General features: G+C 39.2%; 1 protein-coding gene across 5 annotated transcripts in view; it reads right to left on the bottom strand.

The window, feature by feature from the left end:
• The window catches only part of QTMAN (queuosine-tRNA mannosyltransferase), a 338,255-nt gene that overhangs the window by 227,049 nt on the left and 91,079 nt on the right, over positions 1-20,127 (bottom strand). For 4 of the 5 annotated variants that reach the window (XM_075933319.2, XM_075933320.2, XM_025191037.3 and 1 more), the window contains exon 2: positions 12,922-13,130. The exons of the other annotated variant lie outside the window; for it this stretch is intronic. In XM_075933319.2, coding sequence (XP_075789434.1) covers positions 12,922-13,100 — 179 coding nt within the window. In that variant the 5' untranslated portion in view covers positions 13,101-13,130. The remainder of the gene's footprint in view (positions 1-12,921; positions 13,131-20,127) is intronic. 5 annotated transcript variants of the gene reach the window in all.

Raw genomic sequence — 20,127 nt, forward strand, 5'->3', positions numbered from 1 at the left:
CAGACCAGGGAGACAGGGGGGCAAAGCAGAGCAAAGCAGAGCCAGGCCACGGAGCACGTGGGCAGCGGACAGCCCTGTCCGCTGCCCGCGTGTTCCGCCGCTTTGCTTCCTCTCCCTGGTCTGCTGGAGACCAGGGAGAGGAAGGGCCCCGTTCGTAACTGTGGATCCGACTTAAGTCGGATCCGCGTAACTCGGGGACTGCCTGTACTTTTCTACTGATTGGTCCTGATTATCCTCTCACAATGAGATACTTCACCATTTTAAACAGCGTGAAGTGGTTGTATTGATGTAAAATTAGTGGAAGTGGAAGAAGAATTAGGCCCACGATGGATATATCTTTCCTTCATCCTAATAATTATTACAAAGTATGCTAATAATAGATCTAAACTTGTCCGACTATCTCAGATACAAAATGGAAATTGCATATTAGTTTATGGAATCGTGTCCAGTGCTGTTTTCTTTATTCTCACTTCAAGTTCCTATTAGACAGGGATATAAATTTCAGCAGCCGAGATGTAAAATGGAGATTCAGAAAGATAAGAGGAAATCTGAAGAACAAATAGCCAAGGATACAAAGACAAACAATAAGAAATTCTTCAAGTGCATCTGAAATAAAAAGCTCTCATTATTATCTAGACCACCAGAGTCCAAAGGAGGCAATCAAAGGGAATAAGGAGACTGCAAAAAAACTATACAATTTTTGTGAAGATCTCCATTACAGAGAATGAGGAGGAAATACCTACCCTGTGGTTACATTTTTACAGGTAGTGAAGATGCGGCACTGTCAAAGATAAATTAGATAAAGAGAAACTAGTGCATATACTTTATTTAGATTTTCAAAAGGCTTGTAATGTTACTTACAAAAAGCTATTTAAAATACAGGATAAGTAAAGATATACCATGAGACTGGTCAGCAGATAAACTGAAAATACCTACAGAAAACAGAAGATACTAAAAAAAACCTGGTACTGACTAGTGACTGATTAAGTGGCACTCTTCTTTCTGAGCCAGAAGTGAAAGAGTATGTCAGCGTTTTATTAGGTGCCACTGCACTGTCTAAAGTACCATCTTCCAGATGAAATGTAAAACTGAAATCCTGAACATTTGTGGTCACTAAAAAGCCCCTAGCACTTCTGTGAAGAGCAGAGGTGGTAGCAATGGTGTTCTATCTCAATTCCAATGTGGGTGAAGTATATTCTGCTTACTTATTTTCCCTCTTTGGTTTTAACTGAATACGGTTCATTTCCTGTCCTCAACTAATCTGCAATGTTGCTGTATGCTGTCCAACAGATGATTCCTTGTTGTTTTTATTCTAGTTATAATGATACTTTGTCAGTGGGGAAAGTCATTTATATAATAGAATGTGCATCAGAAAAAGTCAAAAAGTAGGAAAAAGTTTTAACAGAGGTGTCTAGAATAGAAGCACATTAGAGATTGAAACTAGCCTGGAGGCAAGAGACACCTCGCCTGCCCCACTGCAGACCCTTTCTGGTCCATCAATCTCCCTTGTCCAAAACCAGTCAGGTCCCAAGGGTGCTGGACCATGGAGGTCCAACTTATACTAATCAATGGAGAAGCTACAACTGATTTATACAGGCCATTCCAAATTAGTGACAGTATTATCTACCACAATATACTGTAGGATGTATATGCTGTATATTTTACAGGAAAAAAAAAAAACTTATGGAAGATTGTACCTCCCTGGTCCAGCACCCTTGGGATATGACCTGCCCTGAACAAGGTTGTTTGTCAGACTAGGAGAGATCCATGCTCTGGTCCCCTGGCTGGCTGCCCTCCTGACCACTGGACCCAGCCCTAGTCGCGGCCTGCCAGCCAAGCTCTTTGCCCCACATGCAGGGTGGCTGCCAGCCAAGCTCTGCTCCTCACCCCAACCCACTGGCAAGGCTGTGCTGCTGGTCCAGGAGCTGCCAGCCAGCTCAGTTCCATGCCCCAATGCCCGGGCTCCCTGTATCCTGTTCTGCTGACTGGGTTCCACTCCCTACCCGCAGAGCTGCTGGCCAAGCTGTGCTGCCAGCCCCTGGAGCTGCTGGCTGAGCTGCATTGCTAGCTCTGTCAACTGGGCTGCACTCACTTCTGCCCTGCTCTGCCTGCCAACCTCCCTGAGGCCTGCCCTGCCAGCTGGGTTCTGTTCCCTCCATCCAGAGTTGCTGGCTGGGCTCCGCTCCTGTCTCCAGGGCTGCCAACCCCTCTACTCAGGATTCCCAGCTGAAAGGTGCCAGGGCTCTCTGGATCAGGTGCTCTCTGGTCCAGCAACAAATATTGCTGGACCAAAGTGTCCCAGACTAGAGCAGTTCAATCTATAGGAGTATTTTGAGTAAGGATTTTAAGGACTAATCCACTAGTCTATTATCTTTCTTAGCGGATAGTCCAGTCAACTAGTGGATTCCCCTGACCCTTGCTGCCTCTATCCAATAGAGGCAACAAAGGGGGGGAGAGGGTACAAAGCAGCAGCGCCGCATGGAGCTGAGCCTGAGCTCTTTGTGGCACTGCCCCTTTGAAATGCCGCAGCGACATTTCAAAGCTGCAGCACTGCATGGAGCCTGAGGTCAGCTGGGGACTCCCTAACTGACCCTGGGCTCCCTGCAGCATTTCCACAGAACCTGGAGTCAGCTGAGGACTCCCTAGATGATCTCAGGCTCCATGCGGTGCTGCCACCTTGAAATGCCAAGCAGAACCCGGGATCCAGCGTGGCATTTCAAAGCGGCAGTGCAGCATGGAGCCCGGAGTTAGGGGGGACTCTGAGTCCCGCACTGACCCCAGACTCCATGTTGCATTCCTGCTTTGAAATGCACAAGAGCCCCCGTGCTGGGAACTCTTGTACACTTCAAAGGTGGCACACAGTTAGAAATCCCGCTGACTCCAGACTGCACGCAGGTGCTTCTGCTTTGAAATGCGCAAGAGCCCCCCTGGGGATCTTGTACATTTCAGAGGAATGTAGAAGTGCCTATCAACTAGTCGAGTAGTCAATGGAAATTCCATCCACTGGTAAATTACTCATTAGTTAATATCTTTAACTTGGAAAGTTTTGTATTGACACTAGTTTGTATCATTTTCTTCTAAAACCATGTGTGTTAGATACTATGAATCCAAATACTCAGGCCATGAAGGAGTGAATAATTAGATGACTAATAGAATTTTAAAAGCTCCAAACATTACCTAAAGTAGATTTTTCTTGGCATTTTGTTTCGATTTTAAAATCCAGTTTATTATGATCTTCCTACATTGGATGCAAAGTACATTTTATTATAAAACTGGGCCTCTTTCATTTCAAACAATCTAAAGCTCCCAAATGTTTTGCAAGACATTGTACCTCCCTAAACCAGGACTCTCTGGGCTGGACCATGGGAGTCCAGTGGCACGGGGTCGGATGACTGGAATCCCTGCTGGCACCAGCAGCAGCACCAGTGGCAGATGAATCTGTGCTAGCAGCAACCTGGCAGCAAGGCCAGTGCCGGAGCCAGAATCCAGCAGCAGGCAGTGGCAGAGCTGAAGTCACAGTTTGAATTCAATAAAAATCCTTTTCACCATATACTAGTCACAAAATCCAGACAATTCTTACGTATTTATTAAGAAAACTAGATGTTCATGCCACTAAAATATGACACTATTGATCCAAATAATGAATAGTCCAAGTATCTCACAAAAGGATACAGGATTTTTATTTTTAGATTTAAAAATATTTGCAATTAGGAAAGGAGCAATACTGATTTCCAATAAGCAGAAAGTTCTGGTTATAGGACACAGACTGAAGACTTGCTCCTTTTTCTTCAAAACATAAAACAAGCATTATGAACTGGAATGAGGATCAAAAAGACATCACATTAGAACATAGTGCACTATATGTTGGTTCTTTGAAAATAAAAACGAAACCAATGATTAAACTAGAAATTAAGCAGATACACGGCAACTGTGCAAGCGGATAGATAAAACATGAATTAAATTAGAACTGTGGAAATACTGAGTCATAATGCATATTGAGAGCAATGTAAATATCAATATTTCACCTGATACATAAAATACATTTTAGGTTGGAGGGCGGGGGTTCCCCTTGTACTCTACATAGAATTAAACAATTACAGTTCCATACGACACAGGTGATTGGAATTCCTTGTCAGCGTTCTAACTACATCCCAAAACCGTTAATTAGAATATAACTTCTGTCACTATTAATCACAACATATAACTTTGATAACAATGTGTTCTGGGTCTTGACACATCAAATAATAGAGGACCCTCCTCAGAATATAACTGTCAAAAAAAATAGAGGATACTGTGTAAGTTATCACCTACTATATCTCTTTCTACAGCCATGCAGATGACTCTATTCATTCATTTTCTGCCACATAACTGGGATAAAGTTTGGAATGACTAGAAATGAAAATGGCAAGATAACTTAGCTATAGAAGATAAAATCAGCCTTAAAATTTAAAAAAAAAAAAAAAAAAAAAAAAGAAAAAAAAAAAAAAAAACAGCAAATGCCTTCACGACCCCTCCACATAACAAAATCTTATATGAGAGGACCTGATTTTGATCTGATTTACAGTTTTCTATCAGTATAATTTTACTGACTTAAAAGACGCTACTTCTGATTTACACCGGTCTAAGATCAGAAGCAGGCCTTTTCATGCATGTTGAACAAATTAAAGAATAAAACTTTTTTTGGAGTGAAGTCTGAGAGAGGGGGATATACAGAAAAATGTAAAGAAGCCCTGTCACCGTTTAAATGAATAGCTACCATCTGCCAGCATTTCATCATAGGCAAAGTTGATTAATGCAAAATGAATGCTTAAAATCACATTGCTGTCTGCCTGAATAATTTTCAGGTAGTTCAGTTCTAAAATTATTACTCCTATTTTCAAACATACTTTTACTTTTTAATTTTCTGTTCAAAGTCCTCAGTTTCCAAACAAACAAACACAAACAAGCAAGCAAACAAAAAACCCACATACATTTCTAATGCTGTGGTACTGCGCTACTGTCTTGAGTAAGACAAAAACAAAGTTCTGCTGCTGCATGACTGCAGTTCATCTGACCCACGAGTGCAGCTGATGATTCTACCTCCATGGCAGATTTCACAAAAGCATCCCAGGCAGCCTCTCCCAATGCACGTGAAAACTAAAATTGCAATTTTGACTAGTCTAATTGTAGAGAAATAGATGTCTATACACTTGGTGTCATTAATAATCTGATTCAAATAGCTGTTATTAGACTTTGCCATTTATTGTAAAAATTACATTTATTTTGCACTTTATTTCAAAACTGAAATATCAATTACAAATTATCTGGATACACAGTTTAACATATGTTGGCCTTTCACAGACTTTGGCAGTCTTGTACTCAGTTATTTGTACTCCTTCTGTATTTCACGTTGAACAGCAAAATTATCAGAAGTCCTTTGGTAAAATTAATTTCATCCTCAAAAAGTCCAGGCCTACACCTATGCCACCACTATGGATATCATGTAGTCCAACAAGAGAGAGAGCTGGATGCCTTCAGAGGGGCCGACAGCCATGCCAGGCCCCTGGGCAAGATGGGGAAGGGCCAGCTCTGTGCCCCTGAAAGTGCAAGGGCAATGAGCTCCATGCTGGCCCTTCCCAGCCTGCAGCACCACTAGGAGCACAGCACACCAGCTCGTATAGCTGCCCAGAGTACACAGTGCTGCATTCTGGCAGTGATTTAAAGGGCCCAGGGCTCCACGCACAACCACTGCCACAGTAGCAGAAGTCAGGAGCTCCAAGCCTTTTAGAATTGCGGGGCCCTAGGGTAGTTGCTCCCTCTGTCCCTCCCCATCTGTGGGCATTGATGCCTCACTTCCATTTGAGCCTTCAAAAATCTCCCTGAAGATGTACACCTCAAAGATTATATCACTAGGTTATCCAGAAAATCCTAAGGACTTAATCTTGCTAATGCTACTCATCTACGTAAATTTCAGCACATGAATAATTCCGTTTATTTCAATGAGACTGCTCATAAACTAAGTTACTCACCTGCATAAACATTTGTACATGTAAGGATTAAAATAAACATTTAAAATATAATGTTTTTGAAATACCAGTACATAAGTTTGTAAAAAGCTTAGGATATAAGGTAGATTTTTTGTATTTGTTTTTTTGTAGAAGGGTTACAGAAAATATCACATCTGAAATGCTTACAGGTCTATCTGGAAGACTTTATTTTCAGATGTCTAAATTAAATGCTGGTTATATAAATAAAATTATATATGGTCTGACAGTACACTCTTGGACTTTTTTATATGTTGGTGGGTATTACATCTATCAGATTTTTTTCCACAACTCCATTCATTAAAAATAGTAATCTTTCCCCATGGTAAAAGTGTAATAAGCATACAGTTTGTCTTTTAAAATATAGTTGTCAAATATCAAGGGGTAAATATACTTGAGCATTTACCCTGGAGATTTTTAAGGGCCAAAATCTGTTAGAAATAATCTCTGTTATCCATATGAACAGTTATCTGGGGGGCAGTACAGAATGTTACACATTATATTTTTATTTTTTGAAAATAAGCTAGCAGAGCTATTAAAAACATAAACTTGAAGCTGTACTGAAGTTCTTAACCCTTAGTGCATGCAGGTCCAGATACACTATTAAGGTACAGATATCATACTATTAGTTGATGATGCATTTTTGTTTCAGAATTAGCACTTTGTGTGGATAACAAGTTACCAGCAAAAGGAGATCACAGATTATTTTTCTATTTGTTGTTCTTGAAGATTTGTTGTCCCCAGAAATATTTTTTCTTTTAAGCAACAAACAGCAGAATCATAGGAAAAAGTAAAGGAACAAATGTGTTGCATGTTCTTTGTGGAATACTGTAACAATACTAAAATTTCCCATTCTTCAGTTCTTAGATTTTCCCCCTATGATTATTCACTTGGTTTCTAAGATTATTGTGCATCTGCTGTGTTGTGGTGAGCTTATTTTTCAACAAAACATCTAGACAGCTAAATTCTACAACACATTTAATCAAAGACTCTCCAAAAATTAAAATATACAGGCAGTCCCCGGGTTACATGGATCCGACTTACATCAGATCCCTACTTACAAACGGGGTGAGGCAACCCCGCACTAGCTGCTTCTCCCCAGCAGACATGGGAGACACGAAGCTAGCGCCCCCCCCCCCCCCAGCAGACCAGGGAAACGCAGAGCGGCTTTTCTCAGCAGACACCTCAGCTTGAGAATAAAGGACTGAGGGAAGTGAGGTGTGGGAGAATAAAACTGAGCTCTGGAGAAATGTTTGGCTAGAGTTTCCCCTACAATATGTACCAGTTCCGACTTACATACAAATTCAACTTAAGAACAAACCTACAGTGCCTATCTTGTACGTAACCCGGGGACTGCCTGTATTCATAATTCAAGAGCAGATGATCTCCAGAAAGTGGGGTAGAAGGCTCAGCCAAAGAATTTTAAAAAAGTTTTGCAGCCTGAAACTGTGTTTTCAGGCAGCTTGTCAGAGAAAAGCTGACCATATATATCCCCTTACAAAATTTCTCCTCTGACTGATTTATTTTGAGTTAGCCCAGGAAAAAGCCACTCCCCATGTTAGGAAATTGGGAAAGACATTGAGAATGCTCAAATGCAGAAATCAAAACAGAAGCTTGCTCTTCATAATTGCCCTTTTACTGCACCTCCCAGACTGTGCAGTTTGGAACCTGCCTTTTGGAAACTGTATTCTTCCTCCCACTGCAAAAGTGAAGGAAAGAATCACTAGATCCATCTCAATCTCAAGAGAGAGTCCGCATTTTCCTTCAGAATCCAGAAGAGTAGTATAGAGAAATGCCCCACTCCTACCACTCAAACAGAGAAGAGACACAAAATGGGGAAAATTGTGGGGGACTAGTCAAAAAAGTACAATTTCTTCTGCTTCCTTGGGAGGGCAGGAAGTGGAAGAGGAGGAGGAGGAGAAGTGAAGAAATATATTGTCTACAATTAAGTAGGGATGTTAAATTGCAAGTAACTGACTAATCAAATAGTCAATACAGTTTGCATCAACTATTCAATTAGTTGATAGGGTGCCTAGGGCTACTGCTACACTTCTAAGGCTAAAGCACCACATAGAGCCCAGGGTCAACGACCCTAGGCTCCATGCAGTGCTGCTGCTTTGAAATGCCGCGGGGACCCCAGTGTCAGGCTCCACGCAACATTTCAAAGCGGCAGCGCTGCACGGAGCCTGGGATCAGCAGGGGGAGTTCCCAGCAGATCCCGGGTTCCACGCAACGCTGCCACTTTGAAACACCATGTGCAGCCTGGGGACACCTGAGCTGGCCCCGGGCTGCATGCTACATTTCAAACCGACAGCACCGCATGTAGCCCAGGGTCTGACCCCAGGCTCCACGTGGCACTGCTGCTTTTAAGCACCCCCTCTTCTTCCTTTTTTAAGGAAGAGCGGTTTTTCGAAAAAGGTGTTTTTTTCCTGAAAAGACTGCATCCAGACTACTTTCACTTTTGAAAGACCCACTTTTGAAAAAGCAATCAGAAGAAGATATGCAAATTCCCACATAATTTGCATATCCTCTTTTGAAAATATAACAGTCTAGACGTGCCCTCAGACATTTCAGGTCTGGTCAGCACTTTATGGAATGATCATATAGGCCACTGCAAAGCAATTCTTTCAAGCAAGTTCTTAAAAGTGGAGTACCACTGCTCTAGTACATCAATCATCTTTAGGTTTATTACCAAAGTCCACTTGGGATAAAGCAATGGCTTTTTCTCCTGGCCTGATCCTCATCAAGGTTTTGTATTTCATTAAGGTAGTGAATGAAGATTTGCACTGGCTTCATGGCACTTAACTGAGCCAAGCATATCTACCTTTTTCTTTCCTTCTGTAGAAAATCATCCACTTATATTATTAACTGCATTTTATTTATAAGAATACCACATATTCTTTGTGTCTGGTAAGTCATATAGATTGCAAATAAACAACCCCAGGGCTTTTACATAGTATGCCTTACCCTATGAAAACTGAAAGCATCATCTCTATGACCATCTCTTCAACCTTTTTTATTTCCACATGATTCCCAGAGGTCCTTCCTGAAAACACAAGGTGCTCACTACCTACCTGGTCACCAGGCCACACAATATATAATTTGGATTAAAAACAATAAGACTAGCTTAATTGCTTATGACTGATTCAACTTTTAAGATTTCCTCAGGAGACTGCATGTCTGCTCTCCGATAAGAAAAGCAAATCGTTACCACTGAACCTGACTGGTCACAGTAATACTTCTATATTTAAAATCCAGCATTCCTGAGACTATTTCATGCTCTCCTTCAAAAACATTTCTTATACTTTTATTTAGTTATTTTAATAATATCTGAGCACTAGTTGGTCTGCTTCTTTTTCCATGATTAGCAACAGCAGTATTATTCTCAGGAGCACATACTAGTGCTGTATAGATTTATACCATATTGTTGGGCAGCCCTTTTACATCAACATCAACACCCTGAATAGATGATGTATCTTGAAAGATAAAGGGACAAAGAACATTAATTTTTTTGGCAATACAAGGTGAACCTCTCTAATCCAGCAACATCTATGGTCTGGAATAATTTTAGTTAGCTGGATATCCACCTATCATGAGTGTGGCCAAGTTAGCTGTGATCCCATAAAGTTTGTTTACAGCCATTAGTTCTGGCTCTCAGTATTCTGTGCTGTTATTTACCCCTAATTTACCCCTAAATATCTTCTAAGAGCCCAGTAAACCATGGAAGTGTTGGTAATGCTGTTGGATGATATTGGCCTCCCATGGTTTGGCAAATTCTTTGGTTCAGCACCGGTCAGGTTCCAAGAGTGCCAGACTAGAGCAGTTAAAACTGTACACAATTACAAAGTGATTCTGGATTTCAAACATATGCAACCCTCCTATTTCATTGGATACTCACTGTAGCACAATGTTTACGAAATGTTACTGATTTCTACTTAACGAGCATGTGGAAGTAAAAGCAATTCCTGATCTTAGGGCAGAGTCACAAATAGTGTCTGTATATACAAATGTAATGTTTTCAATCACCTCTCTAGAGCTAAGAAAAAAATCTCTTTCTAAATATATGTCTCTCAAAGTTTCCAGAGTGCAGTTTCAATCTGTTAATTCAGAGTCTCGACAATTTACTACTGGATGGGAAGCAGAGCATTTGCTACATGGGTGTTTGCATGACAGTCAACTAGAAATAACAAAATCAAGGTTGTTGTCCAGTAGGAGAAAATGGAGTCAATCTTATACGGCAGATGGATGCATTTATTCTTTCATTTAATTACAAACTAAACATAAGAAAATGTGGAAGTAAAATAGAAAGTACATCTAATCAGTTTTTCTCTCATGAGTCACATCTGCACTTGTTCCCGATTATTTTATCATGCACACAATGATACAGTACATACCCTTTTTAATATTGTATCTTTATGAACTTTGATTATTTGATTCTATGTGATCAAACAGTGACAAAGAAAACACTTTCCCTCCTTTTAAGATGCTCTGTTGGTTAGTTCAGATTTATTTGTTGTCAGTGAAGGTTATATTTGCACATAAGCCTATGACAGATTGCAAGTTTTTTAACTTTGAGCAAGTTTTCAAGCTGCTGGTATTTTTTTTCTTAAGATGTAGGTTACTTGACAAATTGGAGTTAAGTTATCTTGGGTCAATGTAACTGTAAGTTAAACTAATGAAGTGTATGCCTGTGAATGATGTCTGATTAGTTTAATACAGCTAGTGCTGGACAGCTTGGGCTGCTGACCTTGAAGGAGCATAGATAACATTGTGAGGCGTTGGAGGCTGTGGTTGTGATGCAGAAGAAATTTACATAACAGTTTGTCATATATATACTCCTCCAAAATAAAATTGTGGCAAAGGAAGAGTAATGGAAAACCCACTCAAATGCCTCAAGCAACACAGAGTAAAAACCCATTTACAATAATTTGGAAGCAGTTTATTTCAAATGAAAGCAAGTAGAAAGCCTCATACAGGTGTATTTTCTGCAGTAGTATTTAATATATTCAAACTGTTCAGAAACGATGTAAGATTAAAATATGCTCCACAACTGTCCAGCTATCCCAATCATGGGTTTAATCCAGCTGCAACTTTATTTTTAGATGTCTAGGACACTCTGGCAGACAAAAGTGTACAGTGCAGGTAACCCCATATTTATTCTGCAATTACTCAGAAGGCTTTTAGCAATTTCCCTTCTTTTCTGATCTAGGTCTCTCCAGCAAATCCATTGCTAGGATCTTATCATCCACCCCCACTTAAAGGAGGGTTAAGGTGGACTATAAGTATGGGGGGTTGGCTTACTCCCATGCCAATCACAGGAGTCCCCAACTGCTCTTCATTCGTTCCTTTACTGAACACCTCTTTTTAATTTCTTTTTTGAGCCTTTTATCCAGTCCCTGTATATCTTTACCTGCACTGAACAACTGCCATACATATAAATAAGAAGTTGTGACATAAGGCCAACCACACTTCATGCCATGCACAAATGATCCCTTCATGAACCTACTGTGGGGAAGATGAAAAAACCCCCAATTGCACCCAAGCCAATATGATAGTAAGGGAAAAATTCCTTCCCAGACTCCTCAGAAAAGGGCATTACATGAGCTACCCCACAGCAGGTTTTGACCAAACCTAATATTTTACCACTTTAATGTTAGGAAGGGTGGGTCCTGCTTCAGCCTGCTCCATGTAAAAGGGATATTTCAGGTGTAGACTGTCCCTTTCAAACCCTGCGTTCCTCAGGGACGAGTCAATGATCGTACTGACCCTTTTGCAACAGTTTTCATCTCCCCATTTCTCCCCAGCCATAAACACTATTCCCTTCATTCAACGGGCCAACCAGCCAAATACTGCTCCTGCTTAAAGATGTTAGGTGTTCATTTGTGATTGATCTAATGTAATATGTAATAATATGCAGCACAGGATACTTGTTGCAAAACTCATCCTCCTCTCCATCTGTGTCTAATATCTTTACTTGGTATCACTGGAAGTTGCAAACATTAGCCCCAGTTCTCAACTAGGATCTGTACAAACATCTGCACTCTGACAGAGATCCACTGAGTCTGTATTATGGTCTTGGTGCAGAAGTCCACGCTATTAGATACTATGCAGCAGGAAGGCTTTTGTGTAAGTCAATAAAATGATAACAATGACATCATCTTGACTGTGAGAGGGCTTGATGAATGGCTGATTTTAAGACCAGCAAGTTCATAAATGACTGGAAGTTTTCACTATAGAATGGCCACTTGATGGTCTGTATGTATCTAGTTTGATGGTCTGAATTCAGGGTTAACTTATTAAGTTTCCACACAGAACTTAAATTCTCAGAGTATTTCCCAGAGCTCCCCATGTCTCCCCACCAACATACTATGAAACTTCCAGGGGTGATGAAAATATTTACTGGAGCTCTGCTTGGGACAATTTCACAGAATTCGAGTCCTGTGTCTTTAAAGAAACAAACATCCTTACATATGGTAACATTACAGTGATCAAGTTCTGAATAGTCAAATACTGTACTACCCTCCCTCTGATTCCTTTAGGTGCACTGCTAGTGCCTATGCATTACACTGGTGATTTGTGGAACTATAGTACTTCAGTCTCAACAGCTGCCAGCTCTAAACTCATTAGAGAATTGAAAAGAAATATACTTACATCGTGGCAAGTTATCACAATTTAAGATAGAGATTCTGCAGTGTTAGAGAGATAGAACCAATATTTTTCTAGAGGCTTTTAAAAGGATGCCTGGAACTTTCCACAAACAAGGTTAATATCTCACCTGACTACTCATTTGTATTTATGCATGATTTTGTATGCAAAACCCCAGCAAGCTCCATTTTAGAGACCTGGTTGAAAACCCTTTCATACTTTGACCTGAAAGATTATTTGTTACTAACTTTACCTGTAATTAGCATTAGCTGGCACAGTTTGCATGAAATAGAGGGCAGCAGTCCGTGCTCTCCAATGCCATTTCTTTGCAGGGAGTGTGTAAAGGACACATTCTTCTATCTCTTCCTGTAGAAGATCTGCCAGCTGCTTGTGTGAACCACCATAGAATGCTTCGATTAAAAGAATGCTCATACTTGTACATTTTTCAAATCTTCTTGAATTCTAAAAATGAAAAATAAACAAACCTTTATTCTCAAAGGCTTTTTTTTTGTAAGTTTTATGTTTAAGTTAGACATGGATCATGAGAAAAAATCACATTACCATATTTCTGCCTATTAATTCATTTTTATAAGAATGTAATACTTTCGTCATACTAATCAATTTAATTTTTTAAAAAGACTAATTAACAATGTTTATGGTAAAAAGGTATCATAATTATGTTCCAATAAAAACTAGCTATTTAGCATGTTACTAATAACTAAAATATACTCAGTCTGTAAATAGTTGCTTTTTGAATTTCAGTTACTGGCTTTTTAAATATGATGCATTTGAAAATTGTTTATTTTATAAAAGGTTTTTTTAAATATGTTTTTTCCTGTTTTAGAGTTAAGGTCTGTGTACATACTATTTTAACTCCTGAATGATGGTATATAAAACTAACAATCATTTATTTCAAACACATTTCAGCCAAATTTGCTTCATAATAAAAAGTAATCTGGCAAAATGATTTACAAGAAACAAGTTTGGGGGCAACCTGGGGTACTCAGTTGGAGTGTATCTCCAGGACTCTGTTCCTTCGGTTACTGGGATCATCACTAAAATGACACTCGCAGATCTTAAACAAGACACAAACTGCATTATTCAGTACTCCAAAATGGCTGACATAGAAACATGCTATGATTTAAGGAAGCTATCAAACTTTCTCTCACAGGCCTGCTGATACACAGGAAGCTAAACACATGGCCCAACATTAAGAGAAAGGTGAAAACCCTGTGACTATTGCTCATCTGATTCATGAGTCACCTTTGTAGGATGATAAAAAGCTGCTCTGTAGAAGCTTAGGGATACTCCATTGAATAAAAATGTTAAAAACAAAACCATGATTGGGTATTTACCAGCAGTAACTGCTGCTCTGATAACTTCCATTTCAGAGCATACTATCGGGGGCCGAGGATGCATTTTTTTGTGCTTTGGGCCAATGTTATATATTGTATGACTACACTAAGCGCCCAGTCCCTGACCCACAATTTCCAGTAGTCACAAGTTGTGACCCTAATCTTTTCAGCAACTCTGATATGGAGGGATGGGGGAAATGGTGCTCCTAAATTATAACTCTTCACCAAAGTCTTTAAACTTAAACTGGAGATAATGTTGGAAGTACCTACAGTAATCAAGGATTTAAAAACAACAACAACAAAAACCTGCAAGGATGTTTCAGCTATCAAAAAAACAAATTAATGAAAAAAGCACAAAATTCAGAGTTAAAAAGTTAAATTTAAAAGAAATTCTTTGGTCACTACTGAATCAATGGCCCAGGATGGTCTTGGGGGATTATGATACTGCTGGAGTTGCCATCTTTCAGATGAGATGTAAAGACAGAAGAAAAAAAAATCTTAGCAAATAAATATTTTCAGACAAGAAGGGAAAAAAACAAATTAAAAGGAGTGGAAGGAAGCATTTTGCAAATTTAACTCAGAAGAAAAGAAGATACATGAAATGTCATAAATTCCACTGAGTAAGTCATTCATTAAAAAAGAATCAAGGTAAACGTTAATTTACAAGCTGCTTGAGGTAGTACAATAGTTTGTTCCTAAAATATCTGATTGAATTTCCTCATCAGATTAATTATGAAACCATTTTTTCACCTAGTTTTGCTGAATCAACAATGTACCCTTTGGTTATATTTGGAATATTTTGCAACAGTTTTCTTTATGTTCCCTACTGTGATAAAGAATGTACATACTGAAGCTCAAATTTGTTTCAGTTCTCAAGTTTCCGTCTGGGCTAAGATTACTGACAATTAGGTTATTCTATACTTGTCTTACTACCTTTAAGCTTGTTAATAAAACTAAATTCTATGTAAATGTTAAAATGTCAAAATGAACCCTTGTAGGGTTCTTCTGATGGAAAAAACTCAATTATGCCTTAATTTTCTGTTTGGTAGCCAAGGCTTTTTGATACGTCGTGTACCTGGTGTTTGTAGATCTCACTTTGTAAAGAAGCAAAAATGAAAAATCAGAACCAGCAGTCAGTTTTTCAAAGAGGACATGATACATAAACATTTTTGCACAACTGTCTTGCACGGGGAAAACCCCAAGACAAATCAAGAACGGATCAAAGGATCACTCACCAGCATTAGGAGGATTCTAGTGTCATGTGCTCTATGTATTTTACCAGTTACATATATTAAACACAAATTCATAAAAGACATAACCTAGAAACCTATACCTGGTATTTTTAAAGGTGCTAGTAAAACAGAACATATTAAATAATGAGCGACACAAAATGCAATTAGCCCCTGCTCTGAAAAACTATATAATTTAGAAATGATCAAAAACCCAGCCAAGTAATCCAATGTTTTAAAAATAGATTATAATATAATCTCTCTTTTTTAAAAAATAGCTTGTAATTTTTGCAAATTTATGAAGACACAATGGAGGTCAGACGAAGACATTTATCTCATATTTTGCCTACAAGGTTTCCAGTTTTGTTCACATATCACAGTTGCATCTATTATTCTTGCTTTATTTCCCTTGACCTAGCCAAGCTAAGGTAAATATGTACTATGTACTCCTTAGAGATCTTGAAAAGCCACTGATGATAAATGGTCTGAAAACATTTACCCTATCTGATGGCATGCAATCCTCAATTAAATATAAATCATTCCAGGTATTCTTTTTTCCCGTTTTAAAAATAAAAACAAGCAAAAAAACAAGTACTAGAAAATATATCTGTTTCCACACTCTCATTATAGTGCTTTCTCTTTCAAGGATGGCTCTTTGGAGCCAATAATTCTGCATGTTACACTAATGGCTTGATTTTGTTCTCAGGAGTGCATCACTGTGTAGCTTGAAAAAATTGCTTTCTTGCAAGTAATATATGCAGATCCAGTAGCAGATTTTTCAGGACACATATTAATAAGAGCCTACTACCTGCAATAAGACCTAAGTCCTAAGTGACTGTTATATAAGCAATAACAGGACTAGTATGTAGTCATACTGGATACCCACACACGCTAGGGCTACGTCTATACTGCACCCTTCTTCCACAAAAGCTTATGCAAACGAAGCACAGATTAGCATATTGCGGTACTTTATTTGCATAATTAATTAGGGGCTGGTTTTGCACAAGAGGCTTTTGCACAAAAAGAAGCTGTGTAGACGGCTCCTTTTTGTGCAAAAACCCCCTCTTGTGCAAGAGCAGTTCTTCCTCATTTTTTCAGGAATTTTTTTGTCTACACAGCTCCTTTTTGCACAAAAGCTTTTTGCGCAAAAACTGCTCCTAATTAATTATGCAAATGAAGCACAACCATATTCTACTCTGCTCTTCATTTGTGTAAGCTTTTGCGGAAGAAGGGTGCAGTACAGACGTCTCCCAAGAGACACATGCACTGTGAAACATTTCTCCCAATAATTTCAATTCCCACCTCAAAATATTGTCTAATAATAAGACTCCACATGGGCACAATCAAGTGATGACTCAAGTGTCAGCAAGAGAGTATGCATGCTGCAGAAGACTAAATAAGGAGTCAGATCCTGCCCAGGCTAAATTCCTAAATGGGCAGCTAAAGATTCACCCTAAATTACTTGTGGACTTACAAGACCATACTGCCAACTCCACACCCTCCCATTCACAGTTCAGCCCCGGCATCATGTGGGGAAGAATAAGGTAATGTGGCTGGAGCACACAATACCCTTATAGTCCCAACTGACATAACATTCTTTTAGGGTCGTTTCAAACCACTGTAATTTAGAGCAGCCCTGATACTGCTGTAAGTTATGCTGTGGGCCAAATCAGCATTTGGCTTGGCTCAGTCTCTGGGGGCAGGAGTAAAAATATATAATAAGTTACTACGTGATGCCATGTAAACCTGAGGATTTAGACTGAAGTATCACTTAGGAAATAAATGAACTAGCAATTATCTAACAATTTATTTGACTTCAGATTCCTGTGTGATGGTATAATGAATTGCAATCAACATGACAGACTAAGCTATCAAATGTTTTTAACTTATCAGAATAGTTGTTCACATTAGATTAAATGTGAAGTGTATGGAACTGTAATGTTCTACGGCCGTGGTGTCCAACATGCTAACCACTAGTCACAAATATAATATTGCTTCTAATATATTATATATATACACATTAGATGAATTCTAGTGGAAATTAGAGGGGTGTGTGTGCATGTGTGTGTAATGAAGTGGGTTTTACCCACAAAAGCTTATGCCCTAATAAATCTGTTTGCTTCTTAGGTGCCACAAGACTCCTTTGTTTTTATAAGGATCTGAATTGTATATAGTTAAAGGTATGGAACAAAGCACTATTAACTCAATGGTAATTCACTTTAACCCAGTGATACACAAGACAAGTATTGAGTCTAAAAAATTAGCATGGAAATATATGTTTGAAAAAAAACAAGCATGGAAGAACAGATGAACAAAAACTTTACACTTTTCAACCAGTTACAGAAGCAGTAACTTTTTTTGAACTCTAAGGAAACAAGTGCATTCTATGTTTTAAACCATGGGCTCCCAAACTGGAGGGCGTGCCCCCTGGGGGGGGAATGAAGAAAATCCGGGGGGCAGGGGGTACGAGGCAACCCAGCTTCCCCTTCCACCAAAGTTTCGCTGCTATTTTTGTTTTTCGGTCCCGGCCTTTTTTTTTTCTTTTGCTCAACAAGTTTTGCTGCTATGGGAGGGGGGGGGGGGGTGAGGGTTTCTCAAAAATTAAAAAGGGGGCATGATGCCAAAAAGTTTGGGAACCACTGTTTTAAACCAAGGTAGGTACAGGAAACTTGTAATTTACCATTGATTTATTAAGAAATATACCTTTTTTTCTGCCATTTCTACATAAATGCAGCTTCACAAATGGCAGCATATCTCGCATAAGACAGACATAATTATCCCTCTTCATTGACATATTCAGGCAACATACATTACAGATCATGGTTAAATATATGTCCATCTAAATATTTTTAACAATAAGTCAAAATCAGAGGAATAACTGTTAATATATTCCATAGGCATACATTTACCATTAGTTATAGGAAAAAAGGTATATGGTTTCAGTAATGATTGTTTCAATGGTTATAATCCCACTCATATGAAAAATTTATTCCATCATCATATCCATACATGGTTCAACACCTCTAAAGTCAACTGACTACAAAAGATATAAAGCATAAAGTGTGCATTTATATGTATTTGCAGTCTTTGATGGCTTAAGATAAATACTGTAATACTTAAAATAGAAAAAGACTTTAAATGTTCCACATCTTACTAGAATGGGGTTTCCCAGATCATTATTATAGAGGCTTTACCTTGATTCTTGTCTCCCTCACCCTTTCTTCCAACCCCGCAACATACACACTTTAAAAGCAAGCATTAATGCAACATACTGCAAAAAGCAATACTGAGACAGTTTGCATTACCCACCCACTCATCTCAATGATTCATCAGGGAAACCCCAGTGGAGATATACCTTAAAATACTACAATCACATTTTAATATCTTAACTTACATTTAAATGAGCCAAAAAGTAGAGAGAAAAAATTCCTGTTGATTAAGAATATACATGTACAAAAGTTAGCACACTCTTTACTTTCCATTAATTGATTTATATAGCGGAAACAAAAGATAACACAGGAATGCCTTTGATTTTAAGAAACTGATAAACTGATGATTCAGCTTTATTTGAATACTACAGAATATGGTGCTGATTTGCTGACAGAGGTCTGCATCAGTATTAACATTACTTTTTTTGGAGATATCTGTAAGCAATGCTTTGCCGACACATTTGATCTGAAAACACAAATATGATGTTAACGATAGGATGTGCCTCATCCAGAGTGAAGGTCAATTGCCTGGCCTTCTCACTGAACAGTACATTCTGGTTCACACTACCAGACAGAATTATGCATCACATGGCCTTCTGTTGATATGATTTGTTACTTTATTTGTTCCTAGAATGCACTTACAAACACCTACATTATATGGAAAACTCTGTATATGCTAAAATAGTGTTCATCAAATCCTATACCTTCATTTCATCCACATCCTAATACGGATTTTAGCGAGTAGTCAACTAGTCAAGTCAGCAAGAGGCAGCAAGAAGCCGGTGCTGGGGTGAGCTGGCTTAAAAGCCAGTTCCCTCCAGCACGGTCTCCATGGTGCTGCCTGCCCTGCTCTGCTGCCTCTATCAGAGAGCTGAGAGCTGCCCTGCCGGCCCCCCTGTCCCCTCGCGCAGAAAGGAGCTGTTGCCACCAAGCAGTCTCTGGCTGTGTGCAGGGGCCACTCCGGCAGCAGCCCCTGACTGCAGCCAGCCTTGTCTGCCGCAGACAGGGGCTGCTGGACTCAGCACAAGCCTGGACCAAACAGTCCCAGCTCACGCTGGTTCAGGACGCTATGTCTCTGCATTTTAAACAAGAGCCCAGAGGCTCTTACTACATGCAAAATATTGAGTTACGTGTGGGGGGCTCCCAGAGCCAGCATGAGTCAGGACTCCTCAGTCCCAGCCCTAGCCGGCTCCGGGAGCTAGTCCTGCTTCAGCTCTGCAGATCAGCCTGTATCGATTAATCACGTAGTCGACACAAATTGTATCAACTACACGATTAGCCAGATAACTGCAATTTAACATCCTTGCATCCTGAAAATGTTCTCTATTTGACTTATAGAGTCAAAGCTCTATTTTCTTCATATATTGACTGCTGCTTCCCAGCACAGTGAAATAGAGGGCCGATGGTGAAATCCTGACCCTAATGAAAATCCCATTGACATCAATAGGACCAGGATTTCTATCAACTCTACATGAAAATCTTATTTATTTGAAGATTCACTTTCAACAGTTAATTCAAGCTTTGCTTAAAAAGACCATTAAGTTGTTTTTGATGGAATATTTTAAAATACACTGTATAATGTTCTTTAAGTATTTAACATAAATATTAGAAAGTATCCTTCTCCATAACCAAACTTTAAAATGTATAATCTGCAATCATTTTACTC

Source organism: Pelodiscus sinensis, chromosome 7, assembly GCF_052426305.1.
Source record: "Pelodiscus sinensis isolate ZL-2025 chromosome 7, ASM5242630v1, whole genome shotgun sequence".
NCBI classification, from domain to species: Eukaryota; Metazoa; Chordata; order Testudines; family Trionychidae; genus Pelodiscus; species Pelodiscus sinensis.